This window comes from Neolamprologus brichardi, chromosome 10 (genome assembly GCF_056152115.1).
Source record: "Neolamprologus brichardi isolate AB-2024 chromosome 10, ASM5615211v1, whole genome shotgun sequence".
NCBI lineage: Eukaryota > Metazoa > Chordata > Actinopteri > Cichliformes > Cichlidae > Neolamprologus > Neolamprologus brichardi.
This window is the reverse complement of record NC_142113.1, coordinates 25,908,391-25,936,220: the sequence shown is the minus strand read 5'-3', so window position 1 is coordinate 25,936,220 and position 27,830 is coordinate 25,908,391. Positions and strand designations below refer to the sequence as shown.

Sequence of the window (27,830 nt, the reverse complement as noted above, 5' to 3'; positions counted from 1 at the left end):
TCATCCCTACATACTCCTGTATAAGGTGAATGGCACTGGGCAAGTAACAAAAGATCTCCTGATGCACTGCCATTATATAAGTCGTGTCCAACTACTTAGCCAGTCCGTATGGTCAGTCCTTTGGATCCACCAATCACGGAGAGGCACCTGCACACTGAGATTTGCATATTTAGACAACATTACGACAGCAGCCGTAACAACATTATATGAGAAACTGATGACACTTGTAAAGTATGTCATGTGTTATCTATATCTTCTTCTTCGTCACTGTCGTCATCAGGTATAGCTGCTTAAAGTAAAAGAGTCTATATAATCAATAAAATAATAATATACTATGACAAATAAAAGACTGGATAAATAACCAGATTGCATCAGTAAAAGCTAAGCAAAGTAATTTATCCACTGTGTCGATCCCAGTGGAAATAAGGAACTTTATATGATAAATAAATAAAGTATACATTTAAATCAATATATGAATTAGTATAATATAAAATAATGTAACAAACAAAACAGAACAGAATTCACTACTATCATTATACAGTATACACTTTGTGCTTTGCCCTGGTTTACGCTGTACTTCCACAACTTTCCATTTGGGGGCGGCAAAGCCCCACAGACTTTCTGTCACTTGAAAACACATAAAATTAATAGAAGAAGAAAAAAAGCAATTCGATTGGTTATTGCTAGGGGACAAACAGCCTCTCACCAACCACTGTTACATCTTCAGCTTAGGTAGAAAGGCAGCTGTATACCATCCCTGGTGCGGCACAGTGTGAGGTCTACTTTGTCGCAGTTAAATCTGAGTAGCAGTTTAGTCTTTTTTATTTTTTTGCGGTGCTTTACGCGACGGAGGTGTTGTAATATATTATAATGTAGCCGTTAGCAGTGGTTTGTTTATCTGGCGGGGTGGACAGAGCCGAGTCTCCGTGTAGGTGAGTGAACGACCCTGCTAATGCGAGCAAGCTAGCTATGAAAGCTCTCTCTCTCTCTCTTTCTAGATATATATAGATATATAAATATACATACACGCACTTATATATGTTTTTGTATTCAGGCTATCCTGCTATATGCTACTCTCAGGGTATCTCTTCCTTCCATCTATAGCTGCTGCCATTGCTGCTGTCGGACTGGTTTTGTGTCTGCTGATGCTGGGCCTTTGGCACAGATTGCAGGCTGCCGTTCACAACAACTGTCATGTTGTTGCTAATGTAGGCGAGCCCACTGTTTGTGTTGTGCTCTACAGACACAGTTGCACTGATGTTATTGAGGTTTACATTCATCTTCACCACGTGCAACTATTGAGTATCGATAGAGCAGCAGGGGTGACAATTTTGATCGTTTTCCTCATTTACTCGGATATTAAATAAAAATAATAATAATATTTAAAAAATACCTTGAAAAAACTGCTGTTTACTACTGCACATTCCTGGATTTTTATGTGGCCAGACCTTCCAAACCCCATTTAATATACGATATGGCAAAGTAAAAGATGTGCCAGCAGTGCATTAATTCTTTGTGGCATAAATTGCTGGAAACGTTCTTTTGATTTTGTCCATAGTGATATGATGGCATCACACAGCTGCAGGTGTTTCATTTGCACATGTATGATGTGAATCTCCTGTTTCATCACATCCCAAAGGTACTGTACTGGACTGATTACTGTAAATGACATTGGAGTACTTGTTGTCATGCTCAAGAAACGAGTTTGAGGGGATTTGACCTTTTTCACATGGCACATTAGCTCATTAGAAGCACCTTTTAGAACATAGTCAGCAACAATACTCAGTGTGGTGTTTAAAAGACGTTCACATAGTATGACGGATCCAAAGTGTGCCAAAAAAAAAATATCCCCCACATCTTTATAGCACCAATTGTTTACACTAAATTCAACAATCTTCTGTTGTCCTGTTTAGTTTTGGTGAACCTCATTTTCGTGTTCTTGGCTGTCAATAGTGGTCCTCTGTGTGGTCTTCTGATCTTCTGCTTCAAGGTTCAACGTGTTATGCAGTCATAGGTCCCATCTGGCACCAACAGTTATGCTTCAGAGTCACTTAAATCTCCTTTATTCCACATTCTGATGCTCGGTTTGAACTTCATCAGGCCGTCTTGTCCATGTCTACATGCCTAAATGTACTGAGTTGATGCTGTGTGTTTGGCTGATTAGATATTTGTGTTAACTACCAGTTGAATGGGGGTAATACTGAAGTGGCTGGTGAGTGTAGATTTAAACTTAACAATTATGTGATGTTTTTATTTTAAAAAGTAATATTATTTGTTTTAGAAATACTTAAAATTATTAAATTGGATTAAAAACACTATTTCTATGCAGTGATGTTTCATTTAAAAAATGTAAGTAATTAAAGCAAAAATTAAGGGTCCATTCTCAGTGTGCTTGCAGTAAAGCCATCAAGTTTCTACATCACATCTGTAAACCTTCTGAACTGCTTGTGAGGTTTCAAATCCTGCAAACCTTGATCTCAATTGTCAGGTGCCTACTTTCAACTGTCCAACTAAAGCACAGTTTGTTTATTGATATATCCTTATACTGTTTTTCTTTTTTAGAATACTTGTTTGACTTGTCTGTGAAGCCCAGAACTTCAAACTGGCTGAAATGGATGAGCAAAGTGTTGAGGTCAGTCTCACTGTTAGACTGCTATGATGTATTACATTATATATTGTATTGTATAGTGTATTACTTACCAAATTCATGTTATGTGCATAGTTTAATCTTCATAATCTGTGGTGTTGATTTCTGTGGCTGTAGTTGGTTTAAAACGTTCTTCTGTCCCTGTGCAGAGCATTGCTGAGGTGTTTCGATGCTTCATTTGCATGGAGAAACTGAGGGATGCTCGCCTCTGTCCACATTGCTCCAAACTCTGCTGCTTCAGCTGTATACGAGTGAGTCTGTTAGACATAGCAGCGATCAGAAAATGTTCTCCTCACTCCACAACTCTGCATTCAGTTTTTACAAGTAAATTATCTAATCAATTTTGCGACGTGACCAAAATTACTGCGACTATGTGCAATGAACGTACAGTCTTGTTGCTTTTCTAATAGTTGTTTCAAAGACAAGGGCCACAAAACAACATACGTACTTGACAACCTTAGTTTTATAGAGGAATATAAACCAAATGCAGCCAGTTGCCAACAATTTTTGTGGAGTCCCCTGTTGCAGAAACACATGTTGCAGATGCTTATTAGCTCAGACTGACTCAGATTGTTTGCAGCATGTTGCTAGTCCGTTTTTATAGACAGCAGATTTTGCAAAACTTTGCCAACCTGTCTGTGAGTGATCATAGAATCAGACTTAAACCACAATTATTTGAGAGGTTTCCTCCAAGCAGCCAAACTGTGCAGCCACCTTGTGATTAAAAGTGGTCACCTACTGGTTGAGGGTGTTTCACGCTCAGCCTCTCGGCAACCAACTGGTTTCATGCAACTACTTGAAATCAATCACTGAATGTGGGGAATAAATGAATAAAATAATGGAAGTCACCAGGTATTAGGCTGTTTGTTTTTTTTGTTTGTTTGTTTTCCTTTTCCAACTTGAAATGAGGTTGATGTCCTATTTTAATCTAATGTGATTGAGCCATTAATGATAAAGCGGTGAGACAGATACGTCTGTTAAACCACACAGTTGGGATTTATGTAGAGCTTTTCCATTCTTACTATCCAAACCCTTAAAGAATACACAAAGCACTTTTTAAAAAATAATAAACTACACACTGTACAGCACACCTGTGTATCTTTCAGCCCACCGTTGTGTGTGTAAGATCTTCGTGTTTTTTATATATGTTATTTTTATCTTTGTAAAATTTGATGGTGACTGGTTTTGGGATTGGTCACGTGCTGCCACCACTACTTCTTTCATGTTTTATAGCTACATTGATAAATACTGAGATGACTTATCAAGTCAATAACCACCTCTTTATTAGTTCTTAAACTGATAGTTGTTACTGTTCCCTTTCAATAATATTTGGTCAACAGTGCAGCAGTGTGATGCCGATGATTCACATGAGTCAGTCTTTGCTTATCCTCACACTCAGTAGGATCAGTTTGTGTAGTTTAGTTTTTCTTGGTCTTTATAAGAAATGTACAAATAAGAAAAAAATATAAAATGATTCCAGCTCTGTCCTGAATCATGAATCTTTGGCAGACTGTTTGTGCTGCTTGTATTTAAGCTAAAATCTCTCCTGTGTAACAGCGATGGCTGACGGAGCAGAGGGCACAGTGTCCACACTGTCGGTAAGCACCTGCTAACACACATCTGCTTCATATAACTAATCACATTTGGTGGAATATTTCATGGTCCATATGAATTTTGTTTGAACTCATAAGGTACCTGGTAAGACCAGAGTAATGACTAAAAACAGTGTGTAAGAGTTATACAACTCACAATGTAACAGCGTGGAATACATATGAATTCAATGTGAGTTCATTCAGCAAGACATAAAGCATATTATGTCTTTAGTATATCCTATGGGCAAGGAGAACACCAATAAAACTGATGAAACGTAGCGCAACAGACAAAAAGCCTCAAGATAACTTTCTGATCTGCTTCATAATGTTAGAATAGATATGCAGTTATTAAAATATGTGTGTGCATTCTTCTGTGCAGGGCTCCACTTCAGCTGAGGGAGCTTGTCAACTGTCGCTGGGCGGAGGAGGTCACCCAGCAGCTGGACACCCTGCAGCTTTGCAGCCTCACCAAACACGAGGACAATGATAAAGACAAGTGAGTTCTTGACAAGTGTCTTTCAGTCCCAGTCCTGTTTTCTGAGTTGAAAGTGTTCTTGTCATTTTTATATCCCTGTCTTCCTTAAATTTCTCTTCATAAATCAAATCTTAATCCCAGAACTATGAAAAGTTATTTTAAGAAGTTTTGTTCATTCTGTGTCACCATTGTTTTATATTTGTCAGGGTTTTGGTTTTTGTTTTTGGTTGGGGTTACTTATAAATGCCCTGTGGTGCTCAACTCAGAGAATAACAATAATATTTGGTGCAGTTGTGGGAAACAAACAGTGGTTGTCTTGTTGCTCTGCAGATGTGAGAACCATCACGAGAAGCTGAGTGTTTTCTGTTGGACCTGTAAGAAATGCATCTGTCACCAGTGTGCCCTGTGGGGAGGCATGGTAATGTTTCACTTAGTTTGCAAAGTCAGAAACGCTCTCATTAATGAGTTTTCTGTTATGTAAAAGTCAGATGGCGTCCGGTAAATTTTGCTGTTTTGGTTGCTTCCAGCACGGCGGCCACACCTTTAAGCCCCTTGTGGAGATTTATGAGCAGCATGTGACCAAGGTGAAGGAGGAGGTTGCCAAGCTGCGCCGCCGCCTCATGGAGCTCATCAGTCTGGTGCAGGAAGTGGTGAGGACTGCTTTTTCTCTTATGAACAACAAATGCTCAATAGTTTGATATTTACTGTCCTGTCAGATGAAACTCCTGTTTCGTGCACTCGTCACTCTTCACCTTCACCTCTTCAGTAAATCTTTTTAACTGCAGATTCATATCATAGTACATATTTGAACTCTTCTTGACATTCATGGGACTTGAGGGATGTTCTCTCCCTCAACTATGAAGAATTATTAATGGGTTGGCGAGTTATCTTGAGGCAAACTCAGTTTTCAGTATTACAAAGGTACCCTTTCTTAGCTGTCTAGATTACCACGGTGACTTATGCTGCTTTAAGTAGAGTTTAGATTCTCTGCTGAAGGAATAGGTTTTATGTATTGCTGTATCTTACATGCCACTGTTATGATAAGCAAATGTGTTACACTGTCTGCCACAAGAATTTATACACATTCATTTTTTGATGCAGAAAATGCATAAATGTTTTTATTTTCTGACATTAATATAAAAAATAACTAGCATTTTTGTTTTGCACAAAGAAATAAAATCAGCTCCATAATCCATAATCCCAATTAATGACCCACTTGTAGAGGAAAGCTTAAGTCAAAGAGCCTGTGGAAATTGTTTTAACTTAGGACCTCTGAGGCCCACTTTAAAGTTTCAGGTTATTAACATCAACTGGGTACAGCATGAAATGTTCCAACAAAGCACTTTGCAGTGTTTCTTGGTCATTATTTGTGTGATTACACTGCTACATTATTGTAGTTCGGTGGTGGGATTCAGGAGCACCTGAGGGTCACTCTGGCCTTCTCAATTTGAGCAGTGACATTAAAGCAAACAGCAGTGAACTCGGGGAACTGTTATCATGATACTTCTGAAAGATGATAGATGAGTTGTATGAAGACTGCCCGTCTCTCTATCTCTCTTATGAAAGCATCCATTCTCTACCTGCTTCTTCACACGTATCATGTCACCTGACATGATGGACAGAGTGAGAGGAAAGGTGAAACAAAGAATAGATAATAATAATAATAAAATATAATACAATCAATTAAAATGCCCATAAATGCTGAAATAAGTGCAAGTCAGTTACAAGGAAAAAACACTGTCTGTTTGCATCATAGCTTGTGTTCAGTTTCAGTGTCTGTGGAGTCTGCTTTTGCTTTTTGTTTGAATATAATACGTCCTGGGAGAGGATGAGCTCACTCTCCTGTTTAAAAGGCTAAATGCTTTCTGTGATGGTGCCTGACTTTGTTGGTTTGTGTGTCTACTGAATGATGTATCCTAAGAGTTTTAAGGATGCTTCTATAGCCTCGGGATACCTTCATGTTCGTCTGTTAGACCAAAATCTTTGGGCTGCATTAATCTGAATTCCATATCCCATATTATCATAGTAGGCAAATTTTAGCTCTAGGTATATTGTGATTATACTGACATTCGAAAATGAAATATCATCTTGATAAATCATATAAGTGGAATTATTCTGTTACCCCCAATTTCCTATGCTTCACATCCAATGATAGATGTGACATTGTGATATAGCGTCCACAACAGTCCTAATCAACACACATGGTTAGACTTCAAAATGATATCAAATCCACAGCCTACATTAATTAATTCCAAACCTAGACAGATTTATTTAAAAAAATCTTTTGGAGTTTAGTCAGTATGGGTGTGCTGTATTGCTGACATCCAGCAGATGGCACTGTTGTTTTAATAAAAGCTTGTCCGTGAAGTTGACACAGTGAACGGATATTTAACACAGTGTGTGTGTGTGTGTGTGTGTGTGTGTTTGTGTGTTTGTGTGTTTTGTTTGATGGTTCAGGAGAGGAACGTTGAGGCAGTTAGGGGTGCAAAAGACGAGAGGGTCCGAGAGATACGTAACGCCGTGGAAATGATGATCGCTCGTCTGGATAACCAGCTCAAGAATAAGCTCATCACCCTCATGGGTAGGACTCACACTGTGCACACACTCACTGTCAAAAGCAGATGTCCAGATAAATGTTTTTTTCTCTTTTAGCTTTTTATATACATTTTAACCTTCAATTTAATTAATTACACATAATTTCAGCGCGTTGCTTTTATCTGAAAAAGAGCTGACCTCAAATCTTATTTTAAAAACATTTTTGACCACTTTCAAGCTCATTATTTCCATGTCTGAACACCTTGCCTACTTTTATGTAAAAATACTGAAAGAACTCTGGTAAGCTGAATTGAATGACTGGCTTTTAGGCTGCAGGAGAGGACACATTATTCTCATTTTCATCTGCACATTTTTGACTTCACCAGAGTAGCTTTGCACGATTAACTGTTCAAAAAAATGTCCTGCAGCCCATTAGACGGTTCAAACTCTGTTTAGAACAAGGTCAAACAATTGTCTTCCGATTGGCTGAAAAGCAGGCGGGTGGGGTTTGGGCACTCACAGACAGAACTGCGTGTCTGAGATGACCAGATTTCGGCTATCATACAGAGCCAGGAGTATTTTTAAAAAATGAATGTTTTGCTGATGGGGTGACAAAATCTTTTTACCATTAAATATAATTAAACATGAATTGAGGAGCATTCAGCAGTATTTTGCAAAAAATAAGAGATGAAACTGCTGAAAAAACATATTTAGAGTTACCTGAAGAGAATGGTGTGTTAGGGTCACCCTTACTAACTGTAGTCATTAATTAATATTCAGTAGTTAAAAAAAATTAATCCCAGTTCTGTCGCCACCTGGTTATGCATTCCCAATAGAATAAGCATCATTTTAACAGGTTAAAGACGTATGGTAGTGTTTAGTTTTCTTGTTGTTGCAAGACTGGCTTTAAATGTGTCTAAAGGTCGAGACCTTCACCCAACAAAACACGCAGACTCCCCACTGAAAGCAGTGAGAGGCGCCCTTTATAGCTGCGGGTAATATACATATGAAATATTTATCTGGACTGAGTGGATCCATGCACTCGGCGCCCACATACACAACCTGCACTCCCACACACTCTCACTCAGCAGCTTCCATCAGGGCTGACATTCAGCACAAGAGTACTGAAAATAGAACTGCGTTCCTCCCCATCAGGCCAGAAGACGTCCTTGACCCAGGAGACGGAGCTGCTGGAGTCTTTGCTGCAGGAGGTGGAGCATCAGGTTGGTCGTCTGCAGCAGATCAAAGCCTCCATTCATTTTTTTCTACTGCGTATTGTTAGTTGTGTAATATTAAAGCTGAGAAACCCCACACACAATACAGCAATACATGCTGTCTCATTGATTCAACACTATTACAGTCTTTAAGGTCAAGGTATATTTTAAATCCTCTCTTATAGCAAGTGTCTGGTGCAGTATTTTAAAAGTTTCAACTGTGCTGTTAACTGTTTTTAAAAAGGAAACGACTAATTTGAGGTGTATCCAAACAATACATCTGCAAGTTATAAAACCAAAAGTATGATGTAATGGCTGCAGAGCTGGTGAGAATTCACTGTAAGTGCTTTATTTTACACTGTGGGAACTTCTTTTATTCATTATTGAGTAGCAGAGCATGTTGCACGACAAATCGGGCGAGCAGGCATGTTGTATTTGCACGATTGTTTCTTACAATGTGATGAATCATGAGCTTTTCTGCACTAAGAGTAGCAGCCAGAAAATACTACAGCACTTTAAATACAGAAATACTGGCAGCGTTGAGGGATGGGTCATCTCATTTACCATCTCGAAGTTATTTTGTAAAATAACTCCAAAAAAGTTGCACTTTATTATTTTTTCATAGATATTCATAGCATAAATGGAACATTTTACTAAATTTATTACAATTTATTTTTACAAAAGAATCAGATTTTGAGGGGGTCAGGTGGGAGACTGTTTTTTGTTTTTGTTTTAAGGAATGAACTTTTATATTCTGACTTTGCCTCTTTTGTTACTGAATTAAGTAAAATATTTCGTTGAATTTCAGTTAACTGTTTATTTTTTCTGAGCAAAAATCAACACATCATCGATTGTTCAGCTGCTTGCTGGCAGTAACGAGATGATTTTCCTGAATTGTGTGTGTGCTGAACAGCTTCACTCCTGCAGTAAGAGCGAACTGATCTCAAAGAGCCCAGAGATCCTCCTCATGTTCCAGCAGGTCCACCGGAAACCCATGCAGTCCTTCGTCACCACGCCCGTCCCTCCAGACTTCACCAGGTAATATCCTCAGCTGCAACACCAGACGCTTTTCACGGTCCAGGGAGGATGCAACGAAATGCCTTAGCTACTAGGGATAACAAAAATTATCATCAATAATAAATGTTATGTGGCAGGAGATTCCCATTTGTTTTTTTTTGTTTTTTTTTAATCAATCGATTAAATTTTATGGCTCATAATACTAAAGGAAATAACCTGACAGTGACTGTAAACCACAGGTTATTTATTGTGCTTTTATGTGCAGTCATCTTTCCTCTTTGTGCTTTCAGTGAGCTGGTTCCTGCCTATGACTCCAGCACTTTTGTTCTAGTCAACTTCAGGTAAATCATCTCTGAGGCTGCATTTGGTCATAGAGAAGACAAACAAGGAACTCTCACTCTGACATACTGTCAGCTTCTTCCTATCTTCAAACAACATCCTTAAATTTTGTTGAGGATTTTATAAACTATGGAAAAATGTAAGGTGCTTTTTTTAAAATGTATTTAGCCTTTATTTAACTAAGTTCCTTGAGATTAAAATCTCTTTACACACTATTACAATGTTACAAGTTAAACTCAAATATAAATGCAATTTAAAATAAGTTAGAGTAAAATTAATAACCGGTTAAAAGCTTCAAATGGGAAATCTATCAAAACATCCTGATGGGGTTTCAGCTCGTTTGATATATGTGTTTGTTTGTAGCACCCTGAGGCAGCGGGCTGACCCGGTCTACAGCCCTCCCCTGCAGATCTCTGGCCTCTGCTGGAGACTCAAAGTCTACCCAGTGAGTTTAAAACGGCTGATGTATGCCTTTTAAAGCCTGGCTGCAGTTCTAGCTGACATCGATTGGTTATTGTGACTGTAGTAATTTAGACAGAAATCACGTTGTCTTTGCTAAAGCAGCACATGTCTCTGTGTTTCTGCAGGACGGTAACGGTGTGGTTCGTGGAAACTATCTGTCTGTGTTCCTCGAACTGTCTGCAGGACTTCCCGAAACATCAAAGTATGTAATATTTTGTTGTACCTTGACTGCTCTTTCAATAAATTCCTCCTCTGCTCTGTTTTCTTTCTGTGACAATTTTTTATTTTTTTTATTACAGTCAAGCCTCGGGCTAAATTGACTTGTGTAAAAGATTTCTTTTCAAGTCCAATTTGAATAATTTACAGTTAACATGCAGGAAGACACATAGATTAAAAATGTTCAGTTATAATGTAGCCAGTGTTTTTCATAAAACCGTCAAGGTTGTTTTAAAATTAAATGAAAATCTGGTCCTAATAGATGCACAGTATAACAAAAACCATTACATTACATGATATAGGATATTTGAAAAATGAGTTTGGCATCAGTGAGGAGATAATACTTTTTCTTTCATGTTTTAAAGACGTGTTACCACTTCAACCAGGGGAGGTACAGGGGAACCCCTGGATGAATATTTAACGAGAAAACTGCATCAAATTTTGTCATTTTAGACGATTTATACCAAAATCATGTGATCCTGCTTGGACTCAATAATACTTGTGGCTTGAAAAACTAATCACTTCTAGTTTGTTGTGTTAAATATCCGTTCACTGTCTTTTAGTTCTTTAAAGAAATACATCCTCAAAAGTCCTGGATGAGTTCTGCTTTTGCTGCATTTCCTGTGTGTTGATATTCTCTTTGATATGTGTAGATATGAGTACCGTGTGGAGATGGTCCATCAGGCCTCCAGTGACCCCACAAAGAACATAATTCGGGAGTTTGCCTCTGACTTTGAGGTCGGTGAATGCTGGGGCTACAACCGCTTCTTCAGGCTTGATCTTCTAGCCAGTGAGGGATACCTGAACATGCAGACAGACACACTGGTCCTCCGGTGAGAACACGCACGCCCAATTCTAATCATGTAGAATCAGGTTGAGTTGGAGATCTTTTATCCCAGTGTGACTGAGTATCATTGGTTTTCTTTGCTCAGCTATCAGGTTCGCTCACCTACCTTTTTCCAGAAGTGCCGAGATCAGTACTGGTACATCAGCCAGCTGGAGTCGGCCCAGAGTGGCTACATCCAGCAGATCAACAATCTCAAAGAGGTACTCTGTCTGTCCGTGTTTGTGTTCTGTATTTATAGGCATGTTTTGTTTTGTTTTGTTTTTTTACTGTTTGTTGAATTTAGGATTCACTGACTCTCGTCAGCCATTGTTTTAGAGTAAACAGATTCCAAAGTTTTCAAAGATGCCAAATGAGTCACTGACTCATCTAGTTGGAGTTGCTTCCATAATTAAGTGTCTGTTTATTTTGAGCTAAATAATATTCCCCGAATCTCTGTATTTCTGATTCCAGAGGCTCGCTATCGAGCTATTTCGCCGTCAGACCTCACGCAGCTCCTCGCCTCCTGACCTGAGGCTTGCTGCGGGCACCACGACCTCTGAAAGAGACCCTCGCTCGGTGAAGAGTGACGATGAGATTCAGACCACTTTGAGCAACACTAAGAAAGGAGAAGAAGAGGAGAGGACGCAACACGATGACTCTAATGTGAGGATGGAAAATACTGCTTGATTTGAAAAAACAGCTGATTGCTTCTTAATGTTTTCTTATTCGAGAGGGTGTCTGTGCATAGCTGAGCTTATACAGGTTTTCTTAGGTGATGGGCATCATGGTTTCACTGGAGGTGTTATGACTATGTCAAAAACTACTAATTATTTAGTATTATTTAGATATTTTATTTATTAAGCTATTGATTTATTGATGTTAAAATTTTCTTTTTATGGGGCATTTCATTGAATTTTAATTAAAAATCAAATAAATAAGAGCTGGAGGTTTTGGGATCCAGCATCTTCCTGTACGGGATACAGCTCATTAATTGCCTGGCTCCTCTGTTGTCCAGGAGCTGTCAGACGGTGACCTGGAGGTGGACTGTCTGACAGAAGAGGAGGTGAACCCTCTGGATGGCAGCAGCACTTCAGGGAGCTCCACAGCCACCAGCAACACTGAGGAGAATGACATAGACGAGGAGACAATGTGAGCAGAAATGGCTTTATTGTGAAACTTTCTACAAAAAATGTGCTTGGTGGTAATTTGATAATGAAGGCTTCGGTTTCTTTGTTAAGCCGAAGAAATGGATACTAACAGAAATATTTTCACAGGTCCGGGGAGAATGATGTCGACTTCATCGGCAACCTGGACACAGAAGAAGGAGAGCTTCCTGATGACTTGGCTGGAGCCACGGGTATAATTTAAAACATTCATAAAACTGTTTGATTTGAGTTTTGCACAGCTGACATGTTTTTGTGTTGTTTTTGTTTTTTAACACACAGCAGTGTTAAAAATGTCAGCTTTATCGTTATGTTCTTGAAGGATTATTTAACCTATGCAAACAGAAACAAACTTAGAACTGTGATTTGTGAACACATTTTTTATGCTGCTGAACAACAAAGAACTGTTTATTTTTTTTACCCCTGCAAATTGTGTCCTAATATAAGCTTTCATTAATATGTTCTTAAGTATAAATCAGCAGGAGGAGAAATCAATAATGAATGACTATAAAGCAGAACACAATTAAAGTAATATTAAATATGTACATTACTCAAGGTGTAATGTTGTACATTTACAGCAGATGTTCTAAATAAGGACATTTTCACACATTAAAGTTGATTATAAACCTCTATTTCTTACTTAGAAATATCAAATGGAAGCTCTTAAATCAAAATACAAGTGCAATTTACCCAGTCTCAATTCACAGTACATGAAAGCATGATTTTAAAAAAGGGGGAAAAAAAAGATTTCTAAATGCTTAAGTTCTTCTTAGAGGGCTGTAACTTGTGGTTAATAGTATAAATGAATATATTTCAGTTATTTAAATAAAATATGGTGTTTGTTCTCATTGTAACTCAGTAGGGCAGTTAAACCGTTAAATCTGATTATTTTCATGACAAAATGTTCATCTAAAAGTTGCTACAAAAGCCCAGTGGGTTTACTGAACAATTCCCTCCATTTACGGAGTGTAACCATCAAATATTTATTGTCCTTTCTCAAATAAAGGCCCTGTTGTCTCCTCAGTTGAGGCAAATAAAAGCCAGCCTCTGTTTGAGAATTTTAGGAATCTATTTGTGTTGTTTGACAACTGGAGAGGCAGATCACAGCGATATGATGGTGGACCTCAAAGCGGCTCCTTCAGGCGTGTTTGACTGTGTTGGTGTTGAAAGGCATGAAGGGGATGAGTCAGTGTTGGTGCACCATGCCCCTCGCAGCCTGCCGATATAGAAGCACTTGGTGTCCGTGTGTGTACATGTGTGGGGAGGGGGTGTTAGATGTCAGAGTTGAACATATCTTTGCTGCATATTGTTTACATCCCACATTGGAGTAATTTTTATTTTTTTATGATTAGGTTACAATTCAGCGAGAGACTCCAGCCTGTTTTGTAACTCTGTTTTTGATGCAGGTTTCTTTGTCTGGAAAACCTTTAGAGAATTTTCTCTCCCAGCTGCTGGAACCCGGCCAGTCAGAGACTCATGTGGACTGTACAGATAATAACATGACTCACTGCTGCTTAAAACCAGATCAGTGTTTCTGTTGAGCTTCACTTAAACTTGAATCCCAGATTCAGTAGGTCTAAAGATTTAAAAAAAAAAAAAAAAAAAAAAAAATCCTCAGACTTTTTGTTGGCAAATTATTGTGTCCTTAAGTTTTTAACCATATTAAAAGCTTAAGGACACAATATATCCTATAGATTTTTATTTTTGAATCAAGTTTTTATTTCAGTTAACTGAAAGGTTTTTCACAATAACTTTTAGTTTAGTTTTAGTTACCTATAGTAACAATGAACAGCACCAGATCTCCAACATAAAGAAACAGCTCAAATAACACATAAACATGAATATTTGGAAGGAGAAATGGAGCAATAATCTCTTAAATAACCCCTTATTCCTCTTTTAATTTAAGCACAGCCACACATGAACCATATGAACCCTGTTTTTGTGTCTGATCTGCAGGCGGTTCCAACTCCAGTGTGCGATCATTACACCGTAGTGCTGCAGCTGCTGCCGGTCGTAGTACTAGTGGCAGTGGAGCTGCCGCTGCTGCTGCTGCCGCCGGTGCTGTTGGGCCAGGTGGTAACAGCCTCCTGGAGATCGACCCGGTCATCCTGATCCAGCTGCTGGATCTGAAGGAGCGCAGCAGCGTGGAATCCCTGTGGGGTCTTCAGCCTCGGCCTCCGGTGTCTCTCCTCCACAGCCAAGGTCTGTAGGCACGCTAACAACATATCAGTCCCACTAAACTGGGGAGTCATTACTCAAGCTCTGACACATGGGTTCCTCAAAATAAAAAACACTTTGTAAGGTCACAGGTTAGCATGTAAACAGCACTGGTTTCAACATATTTAAGCATAGAAAACACATGTAGGATTCTGGTGGATTTGAACTTGCTTTTGATATGAATTGGTTTTGCTGCTTTCTATGGACAAGAATTTACATCTAAAATACATTAGACCAAACATAATTTTTCATTTTCAGGGTGGAAAATTAAACTCACAGGAATGAGGAAGAAGGGTGCAGTGAACGCCAAGAATTTTGTGAAAAGAACAAAGAAAAAGACCAAAATCAGTTTGCTTGGGACTAATATTGTCACAGCACCTCTGCTAGGAGAAACATTGGAGCTAATTTGTTGTGGATTTTTTTTTTTTTAAATTGCAGACATCTCAAATTCACACAGGATTAAGATCACAGACAACCTCCGCAATTCTTACAAAAGACTCCCAGGGTAATATTAACTAATGTGAACATACTGTAAGGCTTTTGAATAACAACAAATGTAAGTGAAATTCTTTTGTTTATATGAAAATTTAAGCGGCACGTTCAGCACTGTAAAATGAGCATCTAACCAATCACACTTAAGCAAAAATTCACCTGATTAAAAAATAATGGAGTTCAGAATTGTCTGGAGTCGTATCAGCACCTGTTTTAAATGGCTACAAATGGTCAAAACCATTACCACCAGCATCCTTTTGTAACCACTTTCTCTTGACCTGATCGATTAAAAGCATTGAAGAAAGGTGGAAAGAGAAAAACAGTTTTTAGGGCAACAAACTACCCTCTCACCTTGTAACAGTCGATGTTACTAAGTCTGAAACGACAGTGATCTGAAGGACTACAAAAATCTCATCTTATGTACTTTTACAGGTCGTTAAAAAAACAATATAAAGTAAAATAAGATGTTTGCCACATTGAGACCTTTAGTTCAGCAGTTTATTGCGTGAAATAGGAAACAGACTGTTAATTAACATTTATGTGACCTGCACCACTTTTTGTGAATTATAGGACGCTATCCTCTGCTAAAGGAGGTAATAAAGGAAGCATTGAAGTGTTTTCCTGAGTATCTGGAGAATTTAAACCGGACTTGGCATAACTGCCATGCAGTTTGTGAAAAGATTTTAGGTACATTTGATGTTTAGATTTTTCTCTGTACCAACAGGGAAGCTTCTGATTGGTCCCCAAACCACCATGCAGCTTGAGACCATAGCCCCAAACATAGTTTTAAGCTGTATATTTGGAGCTTCACCTTATCTGCTTCTCTAACTTGTTTCTTGTGTCTTCAGCTCATCCTCACTCGAGGAAGGAACGAGAGCGGCGTCCGCAGGTGGTGCGACGATCAGCTCCTGACTCGGGGGTCCTCATCCGCCTCAAGGCTCAGATGGCTGAGGTCCGCAGCAAGATGGCCGATGTCAAGAGTCAAGTGCTGGAGGTGCGAGGGTCAGCGGAGCCCAGGCCTGGCCCATCTGTGGCCTTCGGCACTGAAGAGCTCCCGTCTCATCACGGCGATTCAGAGATGGCAGCTTGTCATAAACCCAGCGAGCTTGACCTGGTGGGGAGAGCAGCTGCGACTCGAGCCAGACCCTGCCGCCCCGGTGAGGACTGCTGTTGCAGGCTGTTCAGTGTTAATGTGTAAACAGTGACAGTTTCAACCAAACAGGGAATCTGAGTTATCTGGTTACCCACTCTACAGTTGGTCTGTTTGATTATCTCAATCTTTGTTTGGGGAAATGAATTTATTGAATTCTTTTTGAAAAGAAAAACTCTAGACTGTAGAAATGAAGAGCTGTGTGAAAACTATGCTGCTTCTTTTTGCACGGCATATTATTCTGGTGGACAAAGTACACAGCAAATGTGCAAACCGGAATAGAGAGGACAATCAGTGTGGGTTGCCACACTGTCAGTTGTCAAGGGTACTCATATGTAGGGCTGTCCCGAATACTTTTTTTTTTTTTTTTTAAATTTTGGGGGGGTGCTTTGCAAAAGCAAATGAACATAACAGAGAGAGAGCATTGTATCTGTGCTGGGAGATCACAGAAAATGTACATGATGACCTACAGATATTTTCTTTCTTTAGCTTTTGAACAGTAAATCTATTGAATAGGTATAGCTGTTCATCACTGTAAAAATCCACCACGTTACCCTGCAATCTTGAAAACAGTGACCAAGTTGGACATTGCTGTTCTACCTAATCAGGTTTTATGTATCTTTTTAGAAAGCGGCCACATGCGAAGTAGTATGAATTGGCTAAACAACAACAGCAGTTGGTTATAAGCTAATGTTTTCCAAGTTATACTCGAGTGTCACAAAAATCGCACTCGCCTGCAGAGTAAATAGATTAATGCACTACAGATGGCCAGCATTTTTAAGCGGACTTGGTCAGAAACATAAAATACTGCAGAATATTAAATTGACACATATCGTTTTTACCCATCAGCTGCAAAAGGCTGATGAGCTATTGCTGTGGGCTGGGTGGGCGGTGTGGACACCCGAGTTTGTGAACGTGATAACTCAAGAAGGAAGTCGCCTAATATTTTCAAATATTGATATCATAGGTACATCTACTAAAAATCTCAGACAACTTCAAAGCCTGGCGACTTTGACCTCAAGGTCAGAGGTCAAGTTTTCTGAAAATCTTCTGAATGCAATGACATTAGAACAAGGCGACATAGGATTTTGAAGTTGTTACCACAAGTGTATCTACTACAAGGCTAAGGGACAGCACTGGGAGCCACCAGTATTTTTTATTACTCATTTATTGCTAAGTGTTTATATGATTCCAATATGTTACATGTTACATGGTCTAAATTTTGCTGTTTTTGAACAGGATGTTTACATTATATTCTCAGATATACGTATACTCTCAGAATCCACTAAGCTAAAACCTAACAGGTTAACATGCTCATGCTGAGACTGAAGCAAGTTGACAGGTTGGCATAGCCTCAGTTTCTTTTTTTTCTGTGTCTTTTGGGAATTGGTCAGATGGCCCGGTGGCGCCAGTGTCCGGCAGCCTCGCCTCTGTCAGTGCGCCCCAGGGCAGCTGTGGCTACAATGTAGCTTGCCATCACCAGTGTGTGATTGTGTGTGTGAATGTGTGGATGACTGAATGTAGTGTAAAGCGCTTTGGGGTCCTTAGGGACTAAGTAAAGCGCTATCCAAATACAGACCATTTACCATTTAATTACAACATTGAAAGTCAATATTTGCTACTTCTCTGGATCCAACTAACCTTACATCATTTGTAGCTTTATTTATAGATTATAAGGGAAATAAACTCTTTAAACCCTAATCATTGCATAAAACCTGTAATATTGCCCGCTAGCTCTGGGAAACATCAGTGGATGATATTCAGGCTAATTTTTCATTGGAAAAATGCACCCAGAGAAATTTTGGACTTTTTAAGATTCTATTCTGTCAGGACAGATTATGCTGTTTTTGTTTTGGCACAGTCTTAGCAAGAGATGGATTAGTTTACTTTCCATATTCCCCTATTACACTGAGACACTAAGCCAGGAAGGCCTGCCTCACTATCTTTAGATTAAACTCCAGATAACAAGGCTCACGGGACTTCTGCTGGCACAATCAATATGGTTTTTATCATTATTATTATTATTACATTTGTGTGTCTGTGTTCTGTGTGCAGCCAGGAAGTCTCTGTCTCCCGTCCTGGACAGCAGCTCTCTGGTTGTGAAGAGGAGGAGTCCAGAGGAGATGGAAAAAGACCTGAGAGGAGCAGAAGCTGCTCTGGAGCTCAGCCTGCATCATAAAGATGGGATGGGAGGAGCAGAGGGTAAATGTATTTTTTTTTGTTGTTGTTGTTTGTTTGTTTTTTATTCTCCTTTTAAACCTGCATAAAATCACAGCCAAGGTGTAACATTGTCCTAAAAAACAGAATTCAAATCTGTGAGAATGACGTGAACAGTAGATGTTGTAAAACCGAAACACTAATCTTTAAAGTGCAATAAAGGCAAATAGCAGAGTCAGGTGATCATTTGTTTGTTACTTCGTCACTTCAGGTGAACATTTACAACTGTTTAGACAAAATATGGATAGAGAAGGGTTGATTTTTTTTTTTTTTTTAGAGAATCAACAGTGATTGTCCTGAAAATTTAGGGGTGCAGAGCTTGACTGCTTGAGTGCACTTTACTCAGTCAAGTATCCACCTGATGGATCCTGAAGTTTCTGCAGTTGATTTTTATATTTACTCTCCCCTGTACTGCTTCCTTAAGACTTAAAATAGCTTGTGATTCTTTAGTTGCTTTTATGTTTTAACATCGACACAAAAACAGTAACACTTTTCTTTTATAAGAATTTAAAAAAAATCTGATTCCTGACTTTTATAGGTGACTTTATTAGATTAGCCTTCAGACGTGCAGTTCATGATCTCCCCTTTATGAGTCATGTAATCATCATAAATTATATATTGTGGTTTAAGAGGTTGAGCTTTTAAAACTTTTCATATCAGTATTATGGTGTGGCCTGCAGTTAGTTCACCTTTAAGACACTCTGAATATCATGGTAACAAAAAATCCCTTAGAGGGTTTTAAATGAGGTTTTTCATTTGGAAAAAAAAATCATCGTAGCTCTCTCCCAATACAGACGATATGTGATGACCTCCCCTGTACACATAATGATTAGTTTTGACACTTCAGTATATATTAATAAAGACCTAGTTTAATGACCATTAGAATAGTTTATGTTTATTTCCAGGGGTAACTGTATAGGCGGAGACCACCTGCAGTAAACCCAGTCTCTTTGTTCTATAAGCAGACACTGTTTGGTTCAGAAAAGGGAAACAAGGCTTTTCACGAGGTATAGAGTTAAGGCAGCAAATCACAGTGGTTTTTATTATCCACTGAACTTTCTGTAGCACCACCATCTGATCAAAATAAATAGATATCCAAAGACATTATACACTCTCCTAAACCTGCAGTATGAAGGGATTCACTTACCCCAACACTGGCGATCAGGATGAGTGGTTACACAAAGCTTGTTATGAACTTTTTTAGTTATCCCAGGGTTTCCTGATCTGCGTATGAACGTTCATGTAAAAATGGTTGGCGTTGCCAGCATCTGAACAATCACTCTGTTAAGTGTATCAGCAAGTAAAGCCATAATACAGAATAAAAGTAACACAGCTGCTCCAGATGAGTCAGCGATGTGAGATAACCAATCACTCTACATTAATTTAATATATACAGCTCTGAATAAAAGAGCTACTATATTAATGAAATTGAACTTATTTGAAGCTTGGAAAGAAAGTGGGCCAACTGTGTAAATATGTGTAAAGATACGGAAGATTAATTATTTTATTAATTTTTAAGTTGGTTTTGCATGCACACTGGATGTAAGGTCAGCAAATACAAAGAAGTGCTCTGCTTGTAGAACAATAAAAGTTATTCACAGCCAACAGAAAAATAATGAAGCAATAAAATTGTCTCCAAGAATTTATATTTCTTATTGATCATCAGGGAAATGGAAAGAAATTAGATATTACTGTCTGCACACAGTGGTCCGAGGGATTTTCCAGGAATGGTGATGCTGTTTTCCAAGAAATTAATCAGCAGGCGGTGATTTCATATCTGTTGATCTTTAATTATGTTCGCAGTTTAAGTTACCAAGCTGATATACCCTGATAAGAAGTGTGAACCTCCTCCGTGGTACAGAAAACCCAGGATGAACCTGGATGAGACAAAATCCTGCTTCATTGCAGAGGCATTTATAATTTATTCACAGTGGAATTTTCAAACTGAACGTGTCACGATCTTTGACGTTGATTCCCAAGAAACACTTTTCATGCTCCAAAGAAGATAAACTCTTCTGATTTTAATGAATCACGAGCAAGCCATGCCGAAAAAGGTCGAACTTAGAGATTTCTGCACACTCTTCAAGACGAAGCTTATGCTAGTGCTTCTTTTATTCAAGCTGTAAGGAAACTTATTATGGCAGCATCTTCTATTCTATTGAATTCTATTCTATTCTATTCAGTGCTTCCAGATTTGATTTGCAGTTTAATGACTGATGGGTTCTGGGATTTGCCAGCAGGGCTTTTTTTAGAAAAATAATACACAATATTACTTTATGGTCACACCCACTCAGCTCCCTGTTTTTATCTTTTCTTAGCATATTGCCACTTTTCCATCACGTGACTTGGCTTTTGTCTTCACTCCAGGAGTGCTGAAGGCTGACAGCCTCCAGGGGCCCCTGGTGTCTCTCGGCAGCACCGCATCAGACCAGCCCTCCACCTCTAAGCAGCAATATACGATGGAGCAACAGCTATACGGGGCCTCGGGGTCCAGGGAAGACATCTTCACCTTGGCAGCATCGAGCTACATGGCTTCAAGCAAGAACTGTGGCAGCAGGAGCCTGGGGTACGACCCAGAGACTCCTCACACACAAGAAAAATTATATCTGCAAGAGACATCCGTGTAATGGAACATCAGGGTCCCATATGTCTTTCGTTTCTTCCCGCTGCAGGGCAGCTGCGTTGGACTGTGAATCGGAGAGCTCAGGAAACTCCCATCAGTCCTTGCCGGAGGGGCCGTCTGCACAGCTGCTGTCATGTGAAGGTTGGTTCACCTTCTAACTGTGAGCCTCAGGAGTGATTGTGTTTGATGATTTGTCAAAAGAGAGATTGGCTCTCTGTATACCAGGCAGGGTTTTGTGCGTCATGCTACAAGGCCGTGTCCCCGTCAGACAGTCTAATTTAGTCTTGGTACAAGTTTGCAAAATTGAAGCTTGATGATACTTTCTTTAATTAAAAAAGAACATCTGGCACTCAGCATACTTTAAAAAAGGAATCATTCCCCTATTCTGACTGATGGTCTGTGAAATCCATCAATTCAATAAGAATTCTCCATCCATCCATCTTCATCCGCTTTATCCGGGGCCGGGTCGTGGGGGCAGCAGCCTAAGCAGAGAAGCCCAGACCTCCCTCTCCCCAGCCACCTCCTCCAGCTTATCCAGGCCAGCCGAGAGATCTAATCTCTCCAGCGTGTCCTGGGTCTGCCCCGGGACCTCCTCCCGGTGGGACATGCCCGGAACACCAACCCCAGGAGGCGCCCAGGAGGCATCCTTGTCAGATGCCCGAACCACCTCAGCTGGCTCCTTTCGATGTGGAGGAGCAGCCGCTCTACTTTGAGCCCCTCCCGGATGGCCGAACTTCTCACCCTATCTCTAAGGGAGAGGCCAGCCACCCTTCGGAGGAAGCTCATTTCCGCCGCTTGTATCCGCGATCTCGTTCTTTTGAACTCCTCCACTTGGGGCAGGAACTCATCCCCGACCCGGAGTGGGCACTCCACCCTTTTCCGGCTGAGAACCATGGCCTCAGATTTGGAGGTACTGATCCTCATTCCCGCTGCTTCACACTCGGCTGCGAACCGTTCCAGTGCTAGCTGGAGGCCATCACCCGATGAAGCCAACAGAACCACATCATCCGCGAAAAGCAGAGATGAGATTCTGAGGCCACCGAAGTGAAAGCCCTCCGCTACTTGGCTGCGCCTAGAAATCCTGTCCATAAAAATTATGAATAGAATCGGTGACAAAGGGCAGCCCTGGCGGAGCCCATCACCCACCGGGAACGAGTCCGACTAATTGCCGGCAATGCGAACCAAGCTCTTGCAACGGTTGTATAGGGATCGAATGGCCCGTAGCAATGGGCCAGACACCCCATACTCCCGCAATAAGAGTTCTGTAACACTGAACTATGAGCGTGCCTGAGAAGTTGGAACTTAAAGAGTTCTGCACACGTGTAACAGTCTCGTTCTTTCTCGTCTCGTCTGCAGATCAGCCGGCATCTGTCCTGGTGACAGCTACAAGCAGCGACAGCGACACTGAGGACGAGGCCCTGCAGAGCAACAACTCTCGCTACGACAACCACACTCCACCCTGCACAGGTAACCAGCACACACATCATGAAATGAGGCGGAGCCAAGGTGCATGATGTAGATACTAAAATCACTGTTCAGATTCTGCAGAATCTGTTAATGTTTCCCTTTTTTTTCTTTGGTGGTTCTCATCTCTACACACTCCTCCCTCTCTTTCTGCTCTAGCGCTTTTTTGGTATGTGCGTGTATAGTATACATGTACAGTCATGTACAGAGTTTGCGGCTTCAGTCGTTCGCTGATTTTTTCCTTAGACTCTAAATAATAATCGTTCATGTACACCCCTGCACATCCTTTATTATTTATTTTTTTAAGGAGAAGGCAGATTGTTATTCATTTCTCCTTACTGCGTCTCTGGCAGATGGAGTCAGGCATTCCTGCATCATCAATTTACCACCTGTAGCCATCTCGAGTGTTTTGCTCAGTTTTCTTGTGTTTTTCATTTTGTTCTTCTTAAAGCTCTATGATGCTGCCCAAATGCATATTTAGAGTTTAAACTATTTTAAAGAAGGCATTTATGGGCATTTTCTTTGACCACATCCAAAATCCACAGTTTTCACAGTTCGCGGGTGCTCTTGGAACGTAATCCCCGCAGATTTTGGGGGACGACTATATTTGATGAGTATTAGTACCACTTCTTTTTATTACTTTTTTTAAAAAAAAAAAAACATGAGAGCAACTGGATGAGGTGAGTGGGATCCCACAGGGGTGGTGTGTGAGACAACAGGCTGTTATCAAGCAAAAAGGATGCACATCATCAGAGAGACTAATGATTGTGACCCTGGCAGTTTTTGTTTTGTTTTTTCCCCTCATCTGTATATTTGTGGATTACTGCTAGCTAAAATTATTTAATAGTCAGATGTTTGGGAATTTCCTGGTACTTTTTGGCTACATTCACACTGCAAGTCTTAATGCTCAATTCCGATTTTTTGATCAAATCCGATTTTTTTTGTCTGCGTGTTCACACTACAAATAAAATGCGACAGCAAACGTGCTCTAGTGTGAACGCTCAAAGCGGCCCACATGCGCAAAAGAAGACTTCACACACAACGCGCTCTGTTTAGACCCAGAGCAAACAGTATTGTTTGACAGATGGCCGTTAATATAAAGACTTCGGACTTTACGTTTCCCAATTTTTGCTTTAAGTTATTTTGTTATTTACATAATAATGTAAATAACCTAATAATTATCCTTGTTGCTGTTTTAGAGGAGCGGTGCTTCAAAGCAGGGGCGATTCTAGAATCAGAGCTTTGGGGGTGCTGAGCACCCAGAGAGCTGCCCAGCCAGGCAAGATAAACCTGTCTCTGTCAGTCCCTGCATCCTTAAATGTTGTCCCGAGTTCTCTCTGACTGTCACTTTGGTGCATTTAAACCCCTGTTCCTCCCTGTCCTCGTCGTCTGTTGTATTCATCTCCATTATCAGTCATCATAATTTTACCATCTCTGTGTAAGTCTGCAAATTTCTTTATTAAATCATAAGATTCTTAAATTCATCAAGTCTCTCTGTGCCTGGGTCCTCGTCACAAAACATGACATCACTGTTTTGTACATTTTAACACAATTTAATCCCCACATTTGTGAAAGAAAAGCAAAACACTTTTTTGAAAAGTCTGTAACAAAACCATCAAATCTGATCAAGGTTATTTAAATGCTGCTAAAGAAGAATGGATTGGAATAGAAAAAATCCTAACCTTAATTACTGGGCGAGAATAATGAATGATGCTCATAGTGAGTAAGAAGTAAACTGAGTGCATTTTTTGGACAGAGATTCACATTTAATGTGTATGTATAATATAATACAGATACATAAAAAACACTCCCGAAGCAGAATAAATTGTTACAAATAAATTATTACATAATATTAATAAAAACTATAAAAATGGAGGCAACTTTGCCTGTGGTAGAATGTATACAATGTGTACAATGTATGCAGATACTAATTTTACTAATTTAATAATACTAATTTTCTGTTGTAAGATTTATGAGTTTCATGCTTTCATAGTGGTACTTAGGAGAGCTTGACATTTTATCAGGTGGTACACACTGTAAAAAGTTTGAGAAACACTGAGAAGTGTATGTGTGCTTTTGGAAAACATTTAAAGCTGCTGTAATCTTTGAAACAAGCTTAAAACATTTTTAGAATATAAACAGAGCACTCTGCTTCTCTTTACAGCTCCTCACTCCACCAGGGCTGTTTGGCACTTTCTGATAGTGTGCAAATGTGATGTACGTACTGCGGCAGTCATACAGACAACTGGACGGTCCAAAAGCTGGCCTACCTATTACTGGCTGAGGTTTTAGAAGAGTTGTGGCTGAACCACATAAAAATATATCATTAATTTTAATCTCCCCAATCTCCCCAATAATGTTATGTTGGAATGTTGTTAAAGAGGGTCAAAATGTTTCAACCCAGTTTGTTTTGCAGATTCTGTATAGCAGCTTTAATATAGGGAGGACACAACTTCCAGATTGTGTGAGTTTCTGTTGTGCCTGTCACTGTTCCCTGTCTGTTTTCTTACCTGGTTCTTCCTGACCTTGCCCTTTCTCCTCACATTCCCCTCTTTCCTCTCTCCCTCTTTGGACTGACAATCATACACAAATAGATTGTATTAAATTAGATGAAAATTAAATTAATATGAAAAAATACTATTAAGATCACTAATAAAAAAGTCCTCTCTCAGTGTACTTTCAACCAAAAGGCAAATAACCAAACCACATGAACATCTAATAAAAGATATAAACATTGAAACACTGATCCAACATTATTCTTGATTGACGGATCATTTGATCTTACACTTTTACCTGAATGTGGCTCCTTTTTTTTGAAAAAACTTCCTCATATTCATTATGAACCTGGCTGTCTCTCTGTACGCACACACGCACACACACACACACACACAACAGGAGTTATAAGGTTAATGGGCATTCAGTCAGTTAGCTAGTTAGTATCCATTTAAAACAGGACAGTGGTCACAACTTTAGGCTACGGAAAATTTAAAGTTTTAGATTTTTAAATAGGCTGTATACATTTCAATGGGAGGAACAGGACGGTGAAATGTCGCTGAATTTACTACAGAGCAGGACGGATTGTAGGGTAGCAAACATTGTCGGAAAACACGTTTTCAACACTGCAGGTTACCTGGTGTAATGTTTTTCAGTTAAAACGAAACATGGTCTGACTCCTACCTAACTATATAAAGAGTAACTGAAGGTTAAATGCAGCTAATATATCCTGTTTTAAGCCAGGCACTCACACCTCCGCTCTGCTGCGTCTCAGCCACCATCGCTCTGGCAGCAAGAGCGCTAGAGCCAGAGCAGGAGAGAGCTGGAACAAACCATTTTGGGAGGGGGGGGTTATCTATACTTTTGTTGTTAAAATGTTACGTCTCAAACAAGTACAGTACTGTATGCTTTTTATATTTTTAGTAGTGTGTCACACAAACAGCAAATATTGTCAAAAAAGGAAGGAATCTTTGGGGGTGCTTTGATTCATTTTGGGGGTGCTGAAGCACCCCCAAAAATGGGCTAAAATCGCCCCTGCTTCAAAGGATAGTTGCAGATTTCTGTCAGAATCTGCAGATTATACAGTACAAATAAAATGTTCACGTTTCTCCAACGTTGTCTTCCCAGCAGTTTCACTGACATCTACACGGGCTGACCAGGAAGCGTTAGCGATGTCTTCTCGGGCGCTTCTCTAGCGCTGATAATTGGCGTCTGTCTTGTGTCAGTGACGTAAAAGACGGATTTAATGCGACATGACCGTTCACACAGCAGTCGCTTTCTGAAACATCGGATATGTATCGGATTCAGTACCACATACGAAAGTGACCCAGATCGGATTTGAAAATATCGGATTTGCGCCGTTCACACTGTCATACCATGATCGGATATGGGTCGCATAGGGTCAAAAAAATCGGATTTAATGCGCTTTCGCCTGCAGTGTGAACGTAGCCTTTGTCTCCTGTTCAGATGCTGATTTTGTGTTGTAATAGTGTTATGAGTAACACACAGATTGGCATGTTTTCCCTCCTTACTTCTTCCAGGAGAGCAGCTCCTGTCTGATGACATGAGTCTACCTGCTGACAGGTGAGCGCAGAAGGGCGCCAGCTTCACGCCACAATAACGATGCAATAACGGCTGGAGAGGACACACATGCTAGTTACACACAGCTGTAGAGTAGAAACTATTTGTTATGCATGAACTGAAAACAAACACTTGTTTTTTTCTTAGTTTCCTGAATGTCTTTATTATAGGACCATGGCAGAAGTTAATGAAATAACTGTTAAGGGCATCACTTCATGTTGTGCAGAAACAACAGAGCTGCTCCCTTCAAGACAAACAACATCACAGTTTGCGTTTAAAGTTGTTTTTCTCTGTTCTGGGTTTGTCTTCATTCGGGGGTTTGACCTCTCGGTGCTGCTTTTTGCTCGTCAGTGTGGCTGTTATATAGCAGCACTGGGTTTACGTAAGTCAGTTAGTCTCATTATTTAATAGCCACGTACTAATGGCGACACTGCTGTTTGTTTAATGACTGAATTTCTAACAGTGTTAGGTGCATAGAAGCAGGACTGCAGTGCTTTTTAGTCACTTTATTTAATTCCTTGTGTATAAATGCTTTTCTAAGTCTGGCCTGTCTACAGCATATATATGTAAATAATATGTAGCCTGTCAATAAGAGTTTAGTGTTTCTACTGCTGTGCTGTTCATGCTGAGTTCAGTCTTCCTGCCCTTCAGGCTCAGTACCTTCTCCTCTTCCTTCACCCACTCGGCTCTCTTTATCCACCGCTCAAACACTTCGTTTCAGACACACAGTTTTCTTTTTTCTTTTTCTCCAGGTGAACCATTAGCTTTCCTTGTAAGTCATGTAAATGTCTTCGCTCTTAATAACAGCCGCGTCAGACTTTATTTGACATTTGAAAAGGCTAAACGATCAACTGAGTAACGTGGTTTATGAAGCTGCCGCTGCAGTCTGTGGGCTGAAACTTCATAGCACGCCACAGCCTCCGCGGTGACCCTCAGACTCTCAGGCAGGTGTTTTCACTTCAACATCTGCATAAACACCAGTTGACTGCAGGGCAATGGGCCTCTGCCCGCAAAGACTGTCACACATACAGCACACCTGACAGCTCATCAGTTATTATTAATTTAAAGGAGCAGTCTGAGTTTGGGTCTTCTCTTGATTCTGTAAAA

The 27,830-nt window shown here is 39.9% G+C and overlaps 1 protein-coding gene across 1 annotated transcript; it reads left to right on the top strand.

Annotated features, from left to right (window-relative positions):
* Nucleotides 1-692: 692 nt before the first annotated feature.
* Nucleotides 693-27,268, top strand: trim37 (tripartite motif containing 37). The gene is made up of 25 exons (XM_006785066.3): nt 693-932; nt 2,563-2,632; nt 2,797-2,898; nt 4,205-4,245; nt 4,619-4,735; nt 5,045-5,132; nt 5,242-5,364; nt 7,172-7,295; nt 8,405-8,472; nt 9,377-9,501; nt 9,771-9,821; nt 10,183-10,264; nt 10,407-10,483; nt 11,151-11,330; nt 11,430-11,544; nt 11,795-11,986; nt 12,339-12,472; nt 12,598-12,680; nt 14,443-14,688; nt 16,044-16,352; nt 18,401-18,547; nt 20,930-21,128; nt 21,235-21,326; nt 22,542-22,652; nt 26,684-27,268. Exons 2-25 carry the CDS (start codon nt 2,612-2,614, stop codon nt 26,728-26,730), a joined length of 2,874 nt encoding a protein of 957 aa, XP_006785129.2. The 5' UTR covers nt 693-932; nt 2,563-2,611; the 3' UTR covers nt 26,731-27,268.
* The last annotated feature ends 562 nt before the right edge of the window (nt 27,269-27,830 follow it).

Coding starts and splice junctions, on each gene's coding strand:
- trim37 (XM_006785066.3), top strand. CDS start 2,612: ATGGATGAGCAAAGTGTTGAG. Junction 9,502..9,770: donor GTCCCTCCAGACTTCACCAG/GTAATATCCTCA, acceptor TTGTGCTTTCAG/TGAGCTGGTTCCTGCCTATG. Junction 16,353..18,400: donor AGCCAGACCCTGCCGCCCCG/GTGAGGACTGCT, acceptor TTCTGTGTGCAG/CCAGGAAGTCTCTGTCTCCC.